The sequence below is a fragment of the Siphateles boraxobius genome, unplaced genomic scaffold, assembly GCF_051911475.1.
Source record: "Siphateles boraxobius isolate OS27281-9 unplaced genomic scaffold, OSU_SipBor_1 25, whole genome shotgun sequence".
NCBI lineage: Eukaryota > Metazoa > Chordata > Actinopteri > Cypriniformes > Leuciscidae > Siphateles > Siphateles boraxobius.
The window spans coordinates 12,067,649-12,082,500 of NW_027508866.1; the positions used below are offsets into that span (position 1 = coordinate 12,067,649).

The 14,852-nt window shown below is 37.8% G+C and overlaps 1 protein-coding gene across 2 annotated transcripts in view; it reads right to left on the reverse strand.

Moving 5' to 3' along the window:
- Positions 1–14,852, reverse strand: part of frem2a (FRAS1 related extracellular matrix 2a) — a 58,706-nt gene that overhangs the window by 7,002 nt on the left and 36,852 nt on the right. For both annotated transcript variants that reach the window (XM_077242659.1, XM_077242658.1), the window contains exons 7-17: positions 9,829–9,978; positions 8,525–8,734; positions 7,434–7,631; positions 6,191–6,355; positions 5,787–5,969; positions 5,426–5,556; positions 5,165–5,323; positions 3,852–4,155; positions 3,531–3,662; positions 2,346–2,677; positions 45–237 (exon numbers count right to left, since the gene is read on the reverse strand). In XM_077242659.1, coding sequence (XP_077098774.1) covers positions 45–237; positions 2,346–2,677; positions 3,531–3,662; positions 3,852–4,155; positions 5,165–5,323; positions 5,426–5,556; positions 5,787–5,969; positions 6,191–6,355; positions 7,434–7,631; positions 8,525–8,734; positions 9,829–9,978 — 2,157 coding nt within the window. The remainder of the gene's footprint in view (positions 1–44; positions 238–2,345; positions 2,678–3,530; positions 3,663–3,851; positions 4,156–5,164; positions 5,324–5,425; positions 5,557–5,786; positions 5,970–6,190; positions 6,356–7,433; positions 7,632–8,524; positions 8,735–9,828; positions 9,979–14,852) is intronic.

Here is a 14,852-nt window from a genome sequence, read left to right on the forward strand (position 1 = left end):
TTTACAGATGATAATTAAATTTGGAGCTCAAATTCCTGACTTGCCTTGCAGTTCTGCCTGCGGAGGGCTGCCGACACCATCCTTCCACAAGATGGCAGTGTCGTACACGAAGGTGAGCCGCAGCTCAGAATGCAGGTCGAAGTGTTGCCAGCCTCCTGCGCCCACCGGGGAATGAAACACGTATGAGACGTGGAGAGGAACTCGCAGGGTCACGTACGACTGCACCAGGTTCAGCACCTTTTAAAAACACATTCAAATAATACTGAAGATGCATATCTACAAACACTGAAAAATGCAAAATACTCTGTAAAGAAGACCTATTATGCTTTTATAGCAAGATGGTAAGGAATGTGATATTTCCGAAACACGCTCTAAGATATTGACCAATCACAACACACTGGTCCAACTGACCAATCAGAGCACATTGTGCTTTCAGAAGGAGGGGCTACATAAAGACAGTAACTAAACAGAGCATTACTGACAGACTGTGAAGAAAGCTGCTTCAAAAATGTAAAATACATGAAAAAATAGAGGTTACTATTAATCAGTGCTGGCTGTTAGACAAAGTAAAGTTCATCAATAAGCCAGGAAGCATTTTGTCTGAGGAAAAAGATTAGCTGTCTCAAAGCATAATCTGTTTTGATTGAATGAAACATTTGCTAATTTACATAGTCAATTATAATCAAAATAGCATGCTATAAAAATGTGCTCCTCGGTAATGAGGCCAGTCTGAACACCTGCTGGACTGGGTTTAATCAAGACGAGAAAAATCCCCATGAACATTGTCAAAATCCCATCCTGAGGGAAAGAAGAGAAAGGCTTTTCATATTCAACCAGCTCCGTGTTCAATATTCTCAGTAGAATCAGAGTGCGTCCTTTAGATGAAGGGTTTTGAATTCACATCTTGTTTTATGGAGCTATTGCAGATTTTAAGGCTTATGTTTGTAATAACATAGATCATTCAGACATTTAGACCCTAGATTACGAAGGGGAGCCATTGAAGCAAGACCTTAAATTCAGGAATGAAATGAATGAATACAAAAGCTCTGCGGGTTACAGCAAAGGCAGTCTCCTCTTCTGTAGAGAACAACGAGGAGTGTGGCAGAAATAAATCCTGAGTGCTATGGCTGCCAGTTTATGCTGTGCATAATAATAGATGAAAACAAAGAAAAGTCCAAAAGCAGAACACTACCTATGGAGGCGTGTGTTCGTGGAGAGGTGTTAATCAAATTGATGTAACTAGGATGTTCTGTGTAAACATGCTCCAGCTATTATACTCTATAGCATAACAGAAGACTGGTACTCAAACACACAATGAACCCAGTAAAGGAAATGATGGGCTAAATTTACACCACATTCTCTTAATTCTTTAAAGCAAATGTCACCATTTATGTACGCACGCACGCACGCACACACACACACACACAATATATATGACTGTTAAATTTGACTGAACAAAAAACAGAATTCAGATAATTCACATAAAAATGACATGAATTCCGGCCTGACTGTATCAGATTGTTACAATATGTATTAGATTTATTTCCACATACACCAACGTTCAAAAGTTTGGGGTCGGTAAGATTTTTGTAATTTTTCTGAAAGAAGTCCCTTATGGTCACTAAGGCTGAATTTATTGGATCAAAAATACAGTAAACAGTAATAATGTGAAATATTATTACAATTTAAAATACAAGTTTTCCATTTAAATATATATTTTAAAATGTAATTTAATCCTGTGATCAAAGCTGAATTTTCAGCATCATTACTCTAGTCACATGATCCTTCAGAAATCATTTTAATATGCTGATTTGCTGTTCTTGAAGCATATCTTATTCTCAATGCTGGAAACAGTTGTGCTGCTTAATATTTGTGTGGAAACTGTGATAATCAATATTATATTATAATTCTCCAATGAATAGAAAGCTCAAAAGAACAGCATTTATTTGAAATAGAAATGTATTCACTGTCATTTTATTGCATCCTTGGGAAAAAGAAGACGACAACAACAATTTTACTGACTCAAAACTTTTCAACGTTTTGAGTGTATGAAAGCGGCCCAGATCAGAATTGAAAATGTCAGATTCATGTAATTTTGACAAAAAAAATAATCTAAATTGGGTTACTTTGTCAGTGTGATTTTACCTTAATGGCCTGAAGACCTGTCTAAAACTATAGTGGTGTAAACACGTCTACAAAGGTGAAGAGATAAATGAGGAACCAGATATCTATTGTCTTCTCAAACAGGAATTCATTTAAGTGCGTTTTTTAGCTGTAGGACAAGAACAGTTGTGATTTATGAACCACTAATCATTAGAATTCTGAAAGCTGCGACGACGTCTCACCTGCCCATCTGTTCCGATCGTTCCCCCGCAGTCTGTGAGCAGCTCAGACATGTCATAATAACTCACAAACTCCCACAGACAGGCCTCCAAGTTCAGGTTCCTGTAGAAGCGTAGAGTGCTCTGGCCTCTGATGACAGGGCTGTACTGATACGGCAAAGTCTCACCGACGCTCTCTATATTCCGGGTGGCCTTGGTTAGAAAGCCATGTCGTGTGGACACCTCATTAAAGTCCAACAGATTGGAGCACCTGTGGTTTCCCACTCGAGTGCCATCGGGGCTCAGAGTCAGCTCGAAGTTGGACAGCGCACGAGTGGAGACCACAGGGAGCATGCCTGGAGCACATAGAAAATAAATGACGATTAACAAACTGAAATCACATTCATTATATACTGCCTTGATAAAGAAGAATACGTCATAACATTATTTATAAGATATACCACTGAAATATGAATCTGAAAAAAAAATTCTGCATCCTAAAGGCTTAGAAGTATTACATGACAATATAAGGTACAGTTCACCCAAAAATTAAAATTTTCTCATGATTTGCTTATTTTCCGGAATGATGTTATTTTTTTATGTTGAACACAAAAAGGAGATATTTGGAAGAATGTGAATGCCCCTCTTTTCTATGCAACATTTAAGAAATAAAGATATATGTGTTTTGAACAACATAAGGGTAAATAATGATATAATTTTTATGTGAAATAATCTTTATATTACACATTTTGTCATGCAGTAAAAGGATTTTTTAGTATTGTGGGAAAAGCTATGGAAAAGAACAGTTAAAGCAGTTTTAGATAAGTTAAGATGGTAATATTAACGCAACCATAATTGGTCTTGGTTGGCCTAGTTTTTTGACGTGAAATATAACTTGTGACAATTTGTTTCCAAAATACTTCAAAATACTTTGCACTCTTTTATTACTTTCATCCCTGAAATCTTTTTGATGAAAGACAAACATGATTATGATGGAAAACGATGTTGGCAACTTTGTGTCATGACATTTTATATGTTTATGCATCTTTCAGACTTCGATTTAGGCTTTTGAAGAGAGCTGTAATATTTAGTTTTGATAGCAAATAACGCATAAATCCCAAAAGAATGGGAATATATGAGTAGGGTTTCTCGTGGAGAGGCTGAACTAAGCAAACAACCTGGCAGCCAGAGGGGAAATAACTCTCTCACCGTCTATGTGGGGCATGGTGACAGTAAGCTTGATGAAATTGGCATATTCAGAGTCTTCAGCGCCTGTATAACGTAGTTTGGCAGAAAAGGGCTCAGCACCTACTGTGCCCAATTTACGTGGCTGGCACATCCCTGCCCAGGAACATCAAAGACATGAAACATTACTTCAAGCATATTACCACCTACTGACAGTCTAATTCCACATTGCAAATAGTAAATTATAAACCAGCAGCTCAGGAAAAGCATAATGTTCTTTGGTGCTGCTATACAAAACCAAAGCATTTTTATATGATCCCACTTAATGTAATGGTTCGGGCTCACCTTCCTCCATGCTAATAGACACAATGGGGCTGCTCAGCTCCAGCCCCTCATCGCCATTAGAATTCACGGCACGGGCCGCGCACTGCACTCTAGAGCCCGCTTGGAAGTAAATGGAGTCTAGGGTGATCATCTTGGAAGACGTAAAGAAGGTATCAAAGTCAGCCTCTCGCATGGGGGTGGTGACGCCATCTGGACCACTGGGGGCGCTGATGAGCCATCGGTAATAAGTCAGTGTGTCGTTGATGCGTTCGCTAATGCAGATGGAGCCTGTTTTGTCGTAGTCGGGATATTTGGGGTTGCAGGCCTGGATAAGTAAGAGAAATAAACAAGGACAAGAAAGAACATCAGATAATCCCGCTTCAATGAAAACACAGCCGTTCAAAAGTTTGGGGTACGATTTTTAAAAGAAATGAAGTGTGTTTGTGTGTGTGTGTGTGTGTGTGTGTGTGTGTGTGTGTGTGTGTGTGTGTGTGTGTGTGTGTGTGTGTGTTAATATTAGGGATCTCCCAATTTACGATCAAGTTTTTTGTGCCCCAATCCGATCTGAGCATATGATATTGATTTATCTACTAATACCGAGTCCTGATCCGATACTGGTATTTTCCTAGTGATTGGCACACACTTGAAGTACATTAAAGTTATTAAAATCAATCCAATGTATACAGGGGCGTACAGAGAGTTTCTCGTGGCAGGGGCCCAAATGTAAAACAGGGGCATCTATATAGGCCTATATGCACTTTATACTGTAAAACGACAGTGGTAGACATTGTAAACAGACTGTGTGGTCACTCTTATGGATATTTCACAGTATTACTGATTATACTGTATTTTTGATCAAATAAATGCAGTCTTGGTGAGCATAAGTAATGTAATGTAATATGGTAATCAATGAATAGTTTTACTATCCCTGTTCAGTATCATCATTATACTTTACTTTAAGGGGAAAATCCAAACAACAAAGTTCTGCACACAACTGACCTATGTTTAATAATTCATCACAAGGAACAACACAGAGGATTTAATCATTAATCAAAAGGAACATCACTGAGGATTTATACCATTAAATGTTGTTTGTGTTTCTTATGCTCTTTCTTAAAGTCCTTATGATTTAAGAAAGTCAAAACCACTGTGAGGCCTTTATTTCATTTATTCACATTTTTTTATAGCTTAAACTTTGACAAATCATTATAATCTTATAAGCTTTTTATTCACTTGTACTTCAAGGATCTGCAGAAGCTTGATAAAAATGACCCCATAATTACATTAAACGTTCTGAAAACCTTCTGACTGACTTTTTCTACGGACAAACCTACCGTGACACAGACAACGGGGTATCCAGCAGCTGGGTGGGCATTGTCTTTGGTTCTTCTCACATCATCATAGTGTAACAGTGACACAACACGAGGCAGTGAAGGGAACGTGACGTCAGCCATACTGTTGCTCTCCTCGATGTACACTATGGCTTTAGTCATCTGCCAATACGAGAGACACAGACTTGTAATTCAACATTAATTGTTTATGAAACTTCAAATATGAAGAACGTACCACAGGGAAACATTATGAACATTTCCCACCTGGATTTCAGCAATCATGTTCTCGTCTGGTTTCAGGTGGACAGTGAAGGCCTCTCTCATCTCTCTTACGCTATCAAACAGAATCTCCACCTCCACTACATGCTCAATCTCGCCCGCTTTGAACTCAACATCTGCACACACAAAATATCTGATTACAAACAACATCCTGATATTTCTTCTCCTAAATGCTTCCACACCTGATTGCATTTGTCATTTGCATCCTGAACTCCATCTAACCTGATGTAGACAGGAAATGCATGCATGTGGAAGCTGCTTGGAGCCACCCGCCAATCTACCAAGGATAATTAGATGCGGCATATTCAGAATGCAAATGACCCGTGCTGGCCTCCAGAAACCTCACCGAGGGAGATGGGATGGTAGTCTTCTCCGGATATGGCAGAGCCGTCCTTCGTGTGCACCCTCACCAGAGACACTTTCGAAGAGTCTCCTGTCCTGCGGATGGGGATCTTCACCAACGTAATCTGCCCGGACTCTTTTGGTTCGCTAGCACTGAACTTTGTCTCGGCAAACTTGATGATGGGCTCTGATGGAGGAAAATGAATGGTTTGAAAAAGACAGATGAGCATCGAGGAATTTTTTTTCATTAAAAGATTCTTAGCCAAAGAGAATCTGTAAGAGTTTACTGAAGTTTGACCCGAATTCGAGAAATCTGAACCTAAATGTCAGGTATTTATATTAATATTCATCTAAAGTGCATTTCAAATGAAAACCGCTGTGATGACATTTTATTTGTTTCTTTCTTACTGTCAGTTTCGTCATTGATCTTTATGAGCATTTCGTTCATTTCGCCTACGGACGCTCCGTACGGCGAGTCGCTTTTCGGGTTTCCCAGAACCAGCCGCAGTTCCTCCTCCTCCTCATGAATAGAATCATCCACCAGTTTCAGCACACACGGTTTGTCAGCCTCACCTAGGGACCAAAACATGGAGACCAAAGTCTGAAAACAGCTCAACAAATGTTTCATCATGACCTCCTTTTCAGACAAATGTTTGTAGCTTGAATGGTAGATATCAAGTAAAGGTGAAGTGTGTCATTTTTACCTGTATAATTCAAGTTTAATTCATTCATTCACTTCTTTATTTGTTCGTGCATTCATTATTTCCATTTTTCTATTCATTTATTTATTCAGTTGTATTCTTCCTATTCTACATCCTAGCTTATAAAGAGGATCATTAATTGCATATTACAAAAGTTGGTTTTCCACTGTCATGCCAAACCATTCCCATTGTTTAACCATTCCATGCCATTCCAACCCAGGTAGTTTGGGTAGGGTTTCATTTTCCACTGTGGGGCTGATAACAGAGCTCTTTGGAATGTAATATAAATGTGTCAGTTGTTACTTCAGTAACGCAAGAGTTTACAGATGATATGTAAATAGTGACCACGTTTTAATTTTAATACCAACTTGCGTTAACTTTTCTCAAATAGCACTACAGACAGCTAGGCAACTGACAAGTGACCAATTCTGAGTGGCGACATCACAACACACATTCTAGTATTGTTAGCCAACCGTGTAGAGAATTCCGGGCTGAGAACGGTTTGTAATGGTGCCGACCCGAACCAAGCTCAAGTGGAAATATAACTGGAACCATTCCGTACTGTTTTTAGAACTGTACGGCCTGACAGTGGAAAAGCGACTAATGGCGCATCTTGCAAAAGTGAGGTATGTGATTTTTTGCTCAACTGTTTAATTGACCAACCTATTTGTTTGTTCATTAGTTAGTTTGTTTATTCAGTTGAACACACCCCTCACCCCCATTCCACATCCCAACTTACATAAAGGGTCATCACTTACTTGTATTTGGGCAAATAAAGATGAAGAATGTGATTTCTTGTTTACGGTTTAATCTATTTGTAAGTTCATTCATTAATTTATCATTCGTTCATTCATTTATTTGTTTGTTCATTTATTAATTAATTTGTTCATCGTCCATTTATTTGTACTTCCCTCCATTCCACATCCCGGCTTGCATAACAGGTTATTTACCAGGCAAGAAAGTTACGATGGATGCATCGGTGTTGGGTCTCTCATCAAAGTCAGACACCACCTGTGCAGAGCCCTGTCGGGTGTAGCAACGTACAGTGGACTTGTGTCTGATGTCTCCGCTGCGGTGAACCATAGCAGTGATTTGACCTTCACTCTCCTCTGCAGTCATCACAGCCTGTTTAAACTGCACCTTTGGCACTAAAAAAAGAATATACAAATCAAGATGCTCTAATATGCAACAATCTACCTACGCATCATGGACAAAAACTGGTCAATTGATCTGTGGGCAAATCTATAAAACATTATAGGCCTTTTCACACTGTGCTTATCATTATTCTAAACCCGGCTTAGCCAAACATGTGAAACAATGCGGTTTTAGAATGTTACGGCTAGATGCTTAGCAACTTATGCCCAATCGCATGCCTCGTATTCCCATTCTTTGGACAGTCATAGAAACACCACGTGTTGCATAAATAATAGTCTCAACATTTGAGGGGGAAAATGGTAGCCTAGAAATCTAGACACACCCTGGCAATTGGCGACGGAAAAAGCAAAAACTGGATTGAAGAAAAGAGTTTTATTCTTACCTTTATAGTATACAAACGAAAACCTTCATAGTATAGTTGGCAATGTATAATATGAGGATCCGCAATATGCCTTTATGTAACGAGGCTGAATGCTGTGCTCGTCCAATAAAACTGACACAGCAAATATGCATATAAGGATGTTAACCCACGGTTTAGGAATGTAAAGTGTGAAACTTCAGCTTATGAATAACCAGGAATAATTTGTCAATCCTAGGTAAAGTATGAGTGATGTTTTTTGAAAATGTAAAAATGTAGAAAGTTTTCTGTCATGGCTAGGTTTAGTAGTAGGGTTAGTGTAAGGGAATAGAATCAGTTTGTACAGTATAAAAATTATTATGTCTATGGAAAGTCCCCATTAAACATGAAAACACAACGTGAATGGGTGTGTGTGTGTGTGTGTGTGTGTGTGTGTGTGTGTGTGTGTGTGTGTGTGTGTGTGTGTGTGTGTGTGTGTTTGTGTCTCAGTAACAATTTTGTTAGAAAAAATTCTTCAAAAATACTCACAGTCTGAAACAGAGTCATTGATAAAGATTGTGACTTTCGCTGGATCTCCCAGAATTCCATTGGAGGGCATCCGAAGAATAAGCTCAAATCTCTCTGTTCCTTCCAGAACGGGCAGGCCTAGGTCATCCAGGATGGTGACTCTGACCATCTGCATGCTCACACCTGGTGCAAAGTCCACGTTTCTGCTGATTCCCAAATAGTCTACCCCCGCTAGCGGATGAACACACAGAAATAAGGCTATGGTCAGAAAGAGGTCAGATGGTATTTAATAGCAGAAGCACAAGATTCTCACTTTCCATTAATCCTCTCTGAAGAGAGACTGCTGCCTCTTCTTTTTTTTTGAGGGATCAATGTACAGTATATAACTTACAGCTAAGTTTGGGTTGGATGAACACAGAGGACTCGGATGAACAGAGATTTCTTTTTTATTTCAGCTTTTCTAAGAGCTCGTAACTGCATCTTTGATGCCTCACGTCACTAAGCCATAAGAGTCAATAACACCAACTCTCACATTTATGAAAGACCCTGGACTGTCCTGTTCAGCATTTTCCAGTTCATTAGTTTGCTGGGAAGACAGGAAATGGAGATTGAAAAGACTTTTTTACACAAATTAGTAGCATTTTATTTTCTAACATACTGCAAGCCAGGTTTCCTCAACCAAAAAAAGGCTTAATTTACTTTTACATTAAATTTCACTTCTAAGGGCCAGATTTACTAAACAGGCCAATTAGCGTGAGACCGCAATCCCATAAAGTTCAGATGGGAGTGGAAAGTTCTGCAGGTGATTTACTGACAATGTGCATATTAAAGAACACGGATGCAGCCAGATCATGTCCATAATAACCAACGCAGTCAATCAAGAGCCCGCGAATTTGTGTAGTGTCACAAACAAGCAGAGCCAATGATAATCAGGTGTGTGTGATCTACCAACAACACAGGCGCAAAATGGCTGAAGACATGTTTTTTGGGCATTAAATAATGGCATAAATACTAGTAAATTGACTATCACAAACCTTAGTAAATCATGTTGCATGATTCATGCTTGATAAATACTCTCCTTCAATAAATATTGCAGCTGAAAGGGAAACTCCTACAAATGCATATGCACAAGGCCAGGCGCAAAAATAATTGTCCGCGCCTTTTCATCGCTAATTTTTCACTGCTTGTCTTATCCTGATAGTAAATCCTGACAGTAGTTTTTAAGCCCAAAAGAGGGCTTGTGCTGATTGGAAATGAGTAACAATGCTGGTTGAGGTTGGGGAAAAAACATTGGATTACTGGGAAAATCCAACGGTATCACTCACCCTCAGCAGAAACAGGGTCTGTTTTGCGGGATCTCACAGTGACTGTAGCTTTTTTCGAGAGATCTGTCCCTGTCCTCCACACACGGACTTCAACGTGGCCATCGCTCTCATCGACGTGATACTCCTGATTGCCGAAGTAGAACACAGGAGCTGTGAGGGCATAAACAGAAAATTTCCAAGGACAATGAATTTTCAAAAAATTTCCGTGAATGTTACATTCATCAAATTTGAAAATCATAAAAAAAAAAGTTTAATTATTTAATTTAACGCTATTATTTTTCTTCTATTTTATTGCTATGTTTAGCTATTTATACATGTATACCACATTACACTCCTGGACAAAAGAATGGACCAAACCAAAATGATTCAGAAGTACACAATTACTGTAGATAAAATAACTTAGCACAGAATAGCCTTCCTCAATTCGCATACAGCTTTTGGAAGAAGAGCCAGTGTTGTTCCACTCAATGTTAATGACTTAAAACAGTTCATGAGTAGTAATGTCTCCCAGTTCGCTGAGTTTAATGTGAGACCAAATATTGTTCTAAAGCCACTTATTGTTTGTCTTTGCAATTTGGGCAGGAGCATTGTCTTGTTGAAAAATGAGGTAGAGATGCATTTATTATTATATTTCTCAGCAGATTTTCGAAGACACCGCTCTGGAGCGTCACAATGTAATTCGTGTTCATTGTGATTCATCACTCCACATACAACTTCCCATATACTGCCAAATACTTAATTATGTCCTTAAAGGGGCCATCGGATGCAAAATTCACTTTTACATGGTTTTGCATATAAATGTGTCTTTGCAGTGTGTGGACACAACCACCCTACAATGAAAACCACCCTACAATGAAAACTCCTTTTTTTTAATCCTCAAAAAGCCTAAACATTCTCAATAATCAAGCCGTTTGGATTTTCTGAGCAATATGATGTCTTATTGCTCATGCTCCGCCCACGACCACTGACGGACTGTCCCGTATTAGAATATTTCCGCCCTCAGCCATTTGTATACTGTCTGCCACGGCACGGAAGAGAGGGTTAGGGTGAGCAGTTGCTTTATCATTTAAAGAGACATGCACCAAAAAGGGTCGCTGTGAACAGAGCTGTTTTTGAGGAGGTAAAAGGGTGTTGTTTTACACAACCATTGAGGAATTTTAACCAAAGTATGTTACAAACTTTACATGAAGACCCTAGAAAATCATACCAACTTGTGGAAAATGGGTATCCGATGAACCCTTTAATTTTTCTGAGACTGCAATGCCTTTTAAGTAGAGCATTTGCTTAAATATTGCTAATTTCCTAACCAATGATTTGTGGTTAAGGCAATTAAAAGCTTATTATTTAGCCATTAAGCAAACAGAAATGAACATGTACATTTAACAATAAAAGTAAGTAAAGTTTAGGGGTGGGCGATATTGTAAAAAATATCATATCACGATTTTTTTTCAGGTAAATCACGATTCACGATTTTAGCATGATTCTTTTTCATGTTGGTTTTACTATTTTGCAAGTGACTGATCATTACAGCCAAACTAATATCCCTATTTTAAAAACAAAGCCTTACAAGGTAAAAAAAAAATCTAAAATAAAAAAGAATGGCAGACATTTAGGCCAAAGTGGCAAAGATAAAAATCTTTGTCATTATTATCTTTGTTTTTAAAAGATAAGAACAAAGATACACATTAAATATACACAACATATAATATTTAGAATTTAGAAAAACTTTGTCTATCACTTTTCTTAGGTTATTCAATACAAATCAACAACACATACAATTCAACAATCAACATACACATACAATTCATTATTAAACCAGACATCTTAAAAATTTTTAATGGAAACTACAATTGTGTACAATTCTTCAAACCACACACACTCACTTGACCTTGTTTAAAATAGTCAATGCATTGCGCACAAACGAATTTCTATAAGCCGTCTTCCTAGCTAAGGGAGTTCTGAACAGGCAACCTAATGGAAGTAGATGAAAAGAATCATAAAGAGGGTGCGTGGAGTCTGTAATAATAGAAGCTACTTTCCTCTTTACTGCCATATTATAAAGGTCTGAGAGGTGAAGCTGCGAGACCCCAGTAATCTTAGAAGCCTGCTTTAATAATTCTTGATAATTTTTTCTTATTTTCAGCTGAAAGTAAGCTATACCAAGAAACAATGTTAAATGTCATGACTGATTCCACAATTGACCGATACACTGTTGTCATAATGTCCTGTCTAACATTAAATCCTTTCAACCATCTCTGAAGAATTAAACACTGATGGTTGTTGTTGAATGTTGTTTTAATAACATTAAAGGGATAAGCTCCCTCAAAAATGAAAAGTGTCGTCATTTACTCTCTCAAGTTGTTTTAAACCCAAATAAGTTTCTTTCTTCAGCTGTGCACCGCCACGGACACCTTGGTGTTTAAATAGCCCTCATGTTTCCATTGTATCTTTTCTAGTTTTGTTTGTGTAACCGGCACAGGATCGGGCACCGGCATGGACCCGGCACAGACACCGACACGGACACTCACACACACACACACCTGCATGGACACCTGAACGTACACGGACACCGGCATATATATATATATATATATATATATATATATATATATATATATATATATATATATATATATACACCCACACTATGTTTATTTTTATTGTTAAATGTACATGTTTATTTAGGTTTAATGCTCTTATAATTCTTTTTTTTTCATTGCTTTATTTAGTTATAATATTGGACAGCTTTAATATATTTTCTTTTAAATGAAAGAGGAAAATATGTAAACCATGTAAAACCCAATTAAATATAATGTTCAAAAGTTTCACTGTTAATGTTCAAAGTTACAAAGGTGCAATATCAAATCAATATAAAAAAGTATTTTAGAGCAGAACATAACTTTAAAGGTTTATTCATTAGAGAATGATGTATTGGAAACATGTATATGTATTCCATGGCTGCGGGAACCCTGCTGATTTGCAGTTATTGAAGTTAAACTACATGTACCAACCCTAAAATTCAATCCTCCTCCATTTTATTCTGTGATATACAAGTGCATCTTAGAATTTGCATGTAATTGTAAAGTTTGAGAGAAACCTTGAATAAATTATGTACTGAATAGTAAATCAACCTTCTACCAAGTAATAAAATGTGTACGATAGTTAAAACCAGCTCTATTTCATAACCACCACATTCACTATCTCAACACCGCTGTTCAGTTTGCTGACTGAACAGTGGACGCCGGTCTCCATGACAACAAACTGACACCTTGTATGGAGGTTTCTGTTTTTCCTCACCCGCGGCGTCTAAGAGCAAAGTTTCCTGCGAGGATTCAACAGCTGTCATCTTGCATTATTTACCGGAAGCTTTCACTTACAAAGAAATGCCTGTAACCTCTCTGTTCAGAACACACTCCAAACATACATAATATGTAATTTTAGATTCATGTTCACAAGCATACACAATTATTTATATTCAATTCCCTGATCTAAGGTTTTGTAAATGTTGTTGTATATCTGTAAGAAATGGACAGACCAAAACACTTATTTTCTAGCTGTGGCTTAGTGGTTAGTGCAGATGCTTCTGACACACACCGCCAAATATAGATGCTATCTCCATTCGCCATATTGGAACAGTCAAAACACCTGCTAGTGAACACTAGAGAGCAAGTTGATTGTGCAGTTATACGCATGTATGGAAATCTATATCTGCAATAAACTAAATCCTATGAAAATAATTAGCTGAAGTGTATCATTAATGTTAAATAATTCTGCGTATGCTAAAAAATATAGCAGCACGACTCTGGATAAATTGAGAAACATTTTATCGTTTATAGAGAAACAATTAAAAAATTGAATTACAGTTCTTAATTTAAAAGATCATACTATATTCATATATTTTACATTTTCTTGAAACTGCCTAAGCAAAAGATGCTAAAGTATCTTGAGTATTTGCAAATGTGTTTCTATTCAGTTGGTTGCTAGGGTGTTCTGTGTTATGTGATTTTCCCCTTTTTTACAATCATTTTTTTGTTTGCGGATTAAAAATCATGCTTTAGGCACAAAGGTTGTAATAAAAAAATTAAGTCTAGTATTGATGGTTAAGATGTCTTAAAATGATTCAATTGTTGAAAATGAGGGGAAGCATTAAAAAAGAATTAGCATGTTGAAATAGTCAGATCCGAATGAGACGAAGGGTGAAGCTGAAGGTTAAAGCCCCTCAGGGTAAAACCTCACACTGCATTATATTTTGATACACAGGCAGATGCATCAAGCAAACCCATTTCAGGATTTAGAACAGCATATATAAACTGTGCTGAATCATCAGTGTGTTATCTTACTCAGTAGGGCTAATGAGGAAGGATTCATGCACAAAGCAGATGTATGATGGCATTTGCGCCACAGAGAGCAAACTTTCACGAGATTCAATTTTATGAAGAAGATACAATTAAACAAAACAGCTCATTATCAAACCTGTATGGATATAGGCACATGGGGATAATTCATAACCAGGTGTCCAAACAAAGAGTTTCGATTAGACGGACACATTTTCATCTGCAGTACCGTTAGATCCATATTCCAATTATCAAAAATAGCTTGTGTTCTTTCAAAACCTCCATTACATTTGGCAAATATTGGTGTCTGTCTACCCCGAGATGTTCTGGTCCAATCAAAACCTCAGCACGACATGTCTATTTCCAGAAGCCTGCTCTCAGGCACAAGTCTGTAAGCGCTTTTTAAAGCTTCAGGTGATGGATAAAAAGTCTGTGTGTTCTTCGGTTGTGGAAATTCACGTTTGAACTCGTCTGTCGGTAGCATGGAGTGCAGTGCAGTGCAGTTTTGACAGCTTTGTGAAACATCTTTGAGAAAACTAAGTATGAATAGCAGGTGGGACGCATTGAGATTTGGGCTGTATTTAGTTGTATCTGTCAAAAGCTGGAGCTATTTTTACACTTCAAGGGAGAAATAAGATAAGAAATTACTGTTAACAAGGAAATGATTCTGAAAAGGGACATCAAAGCGTG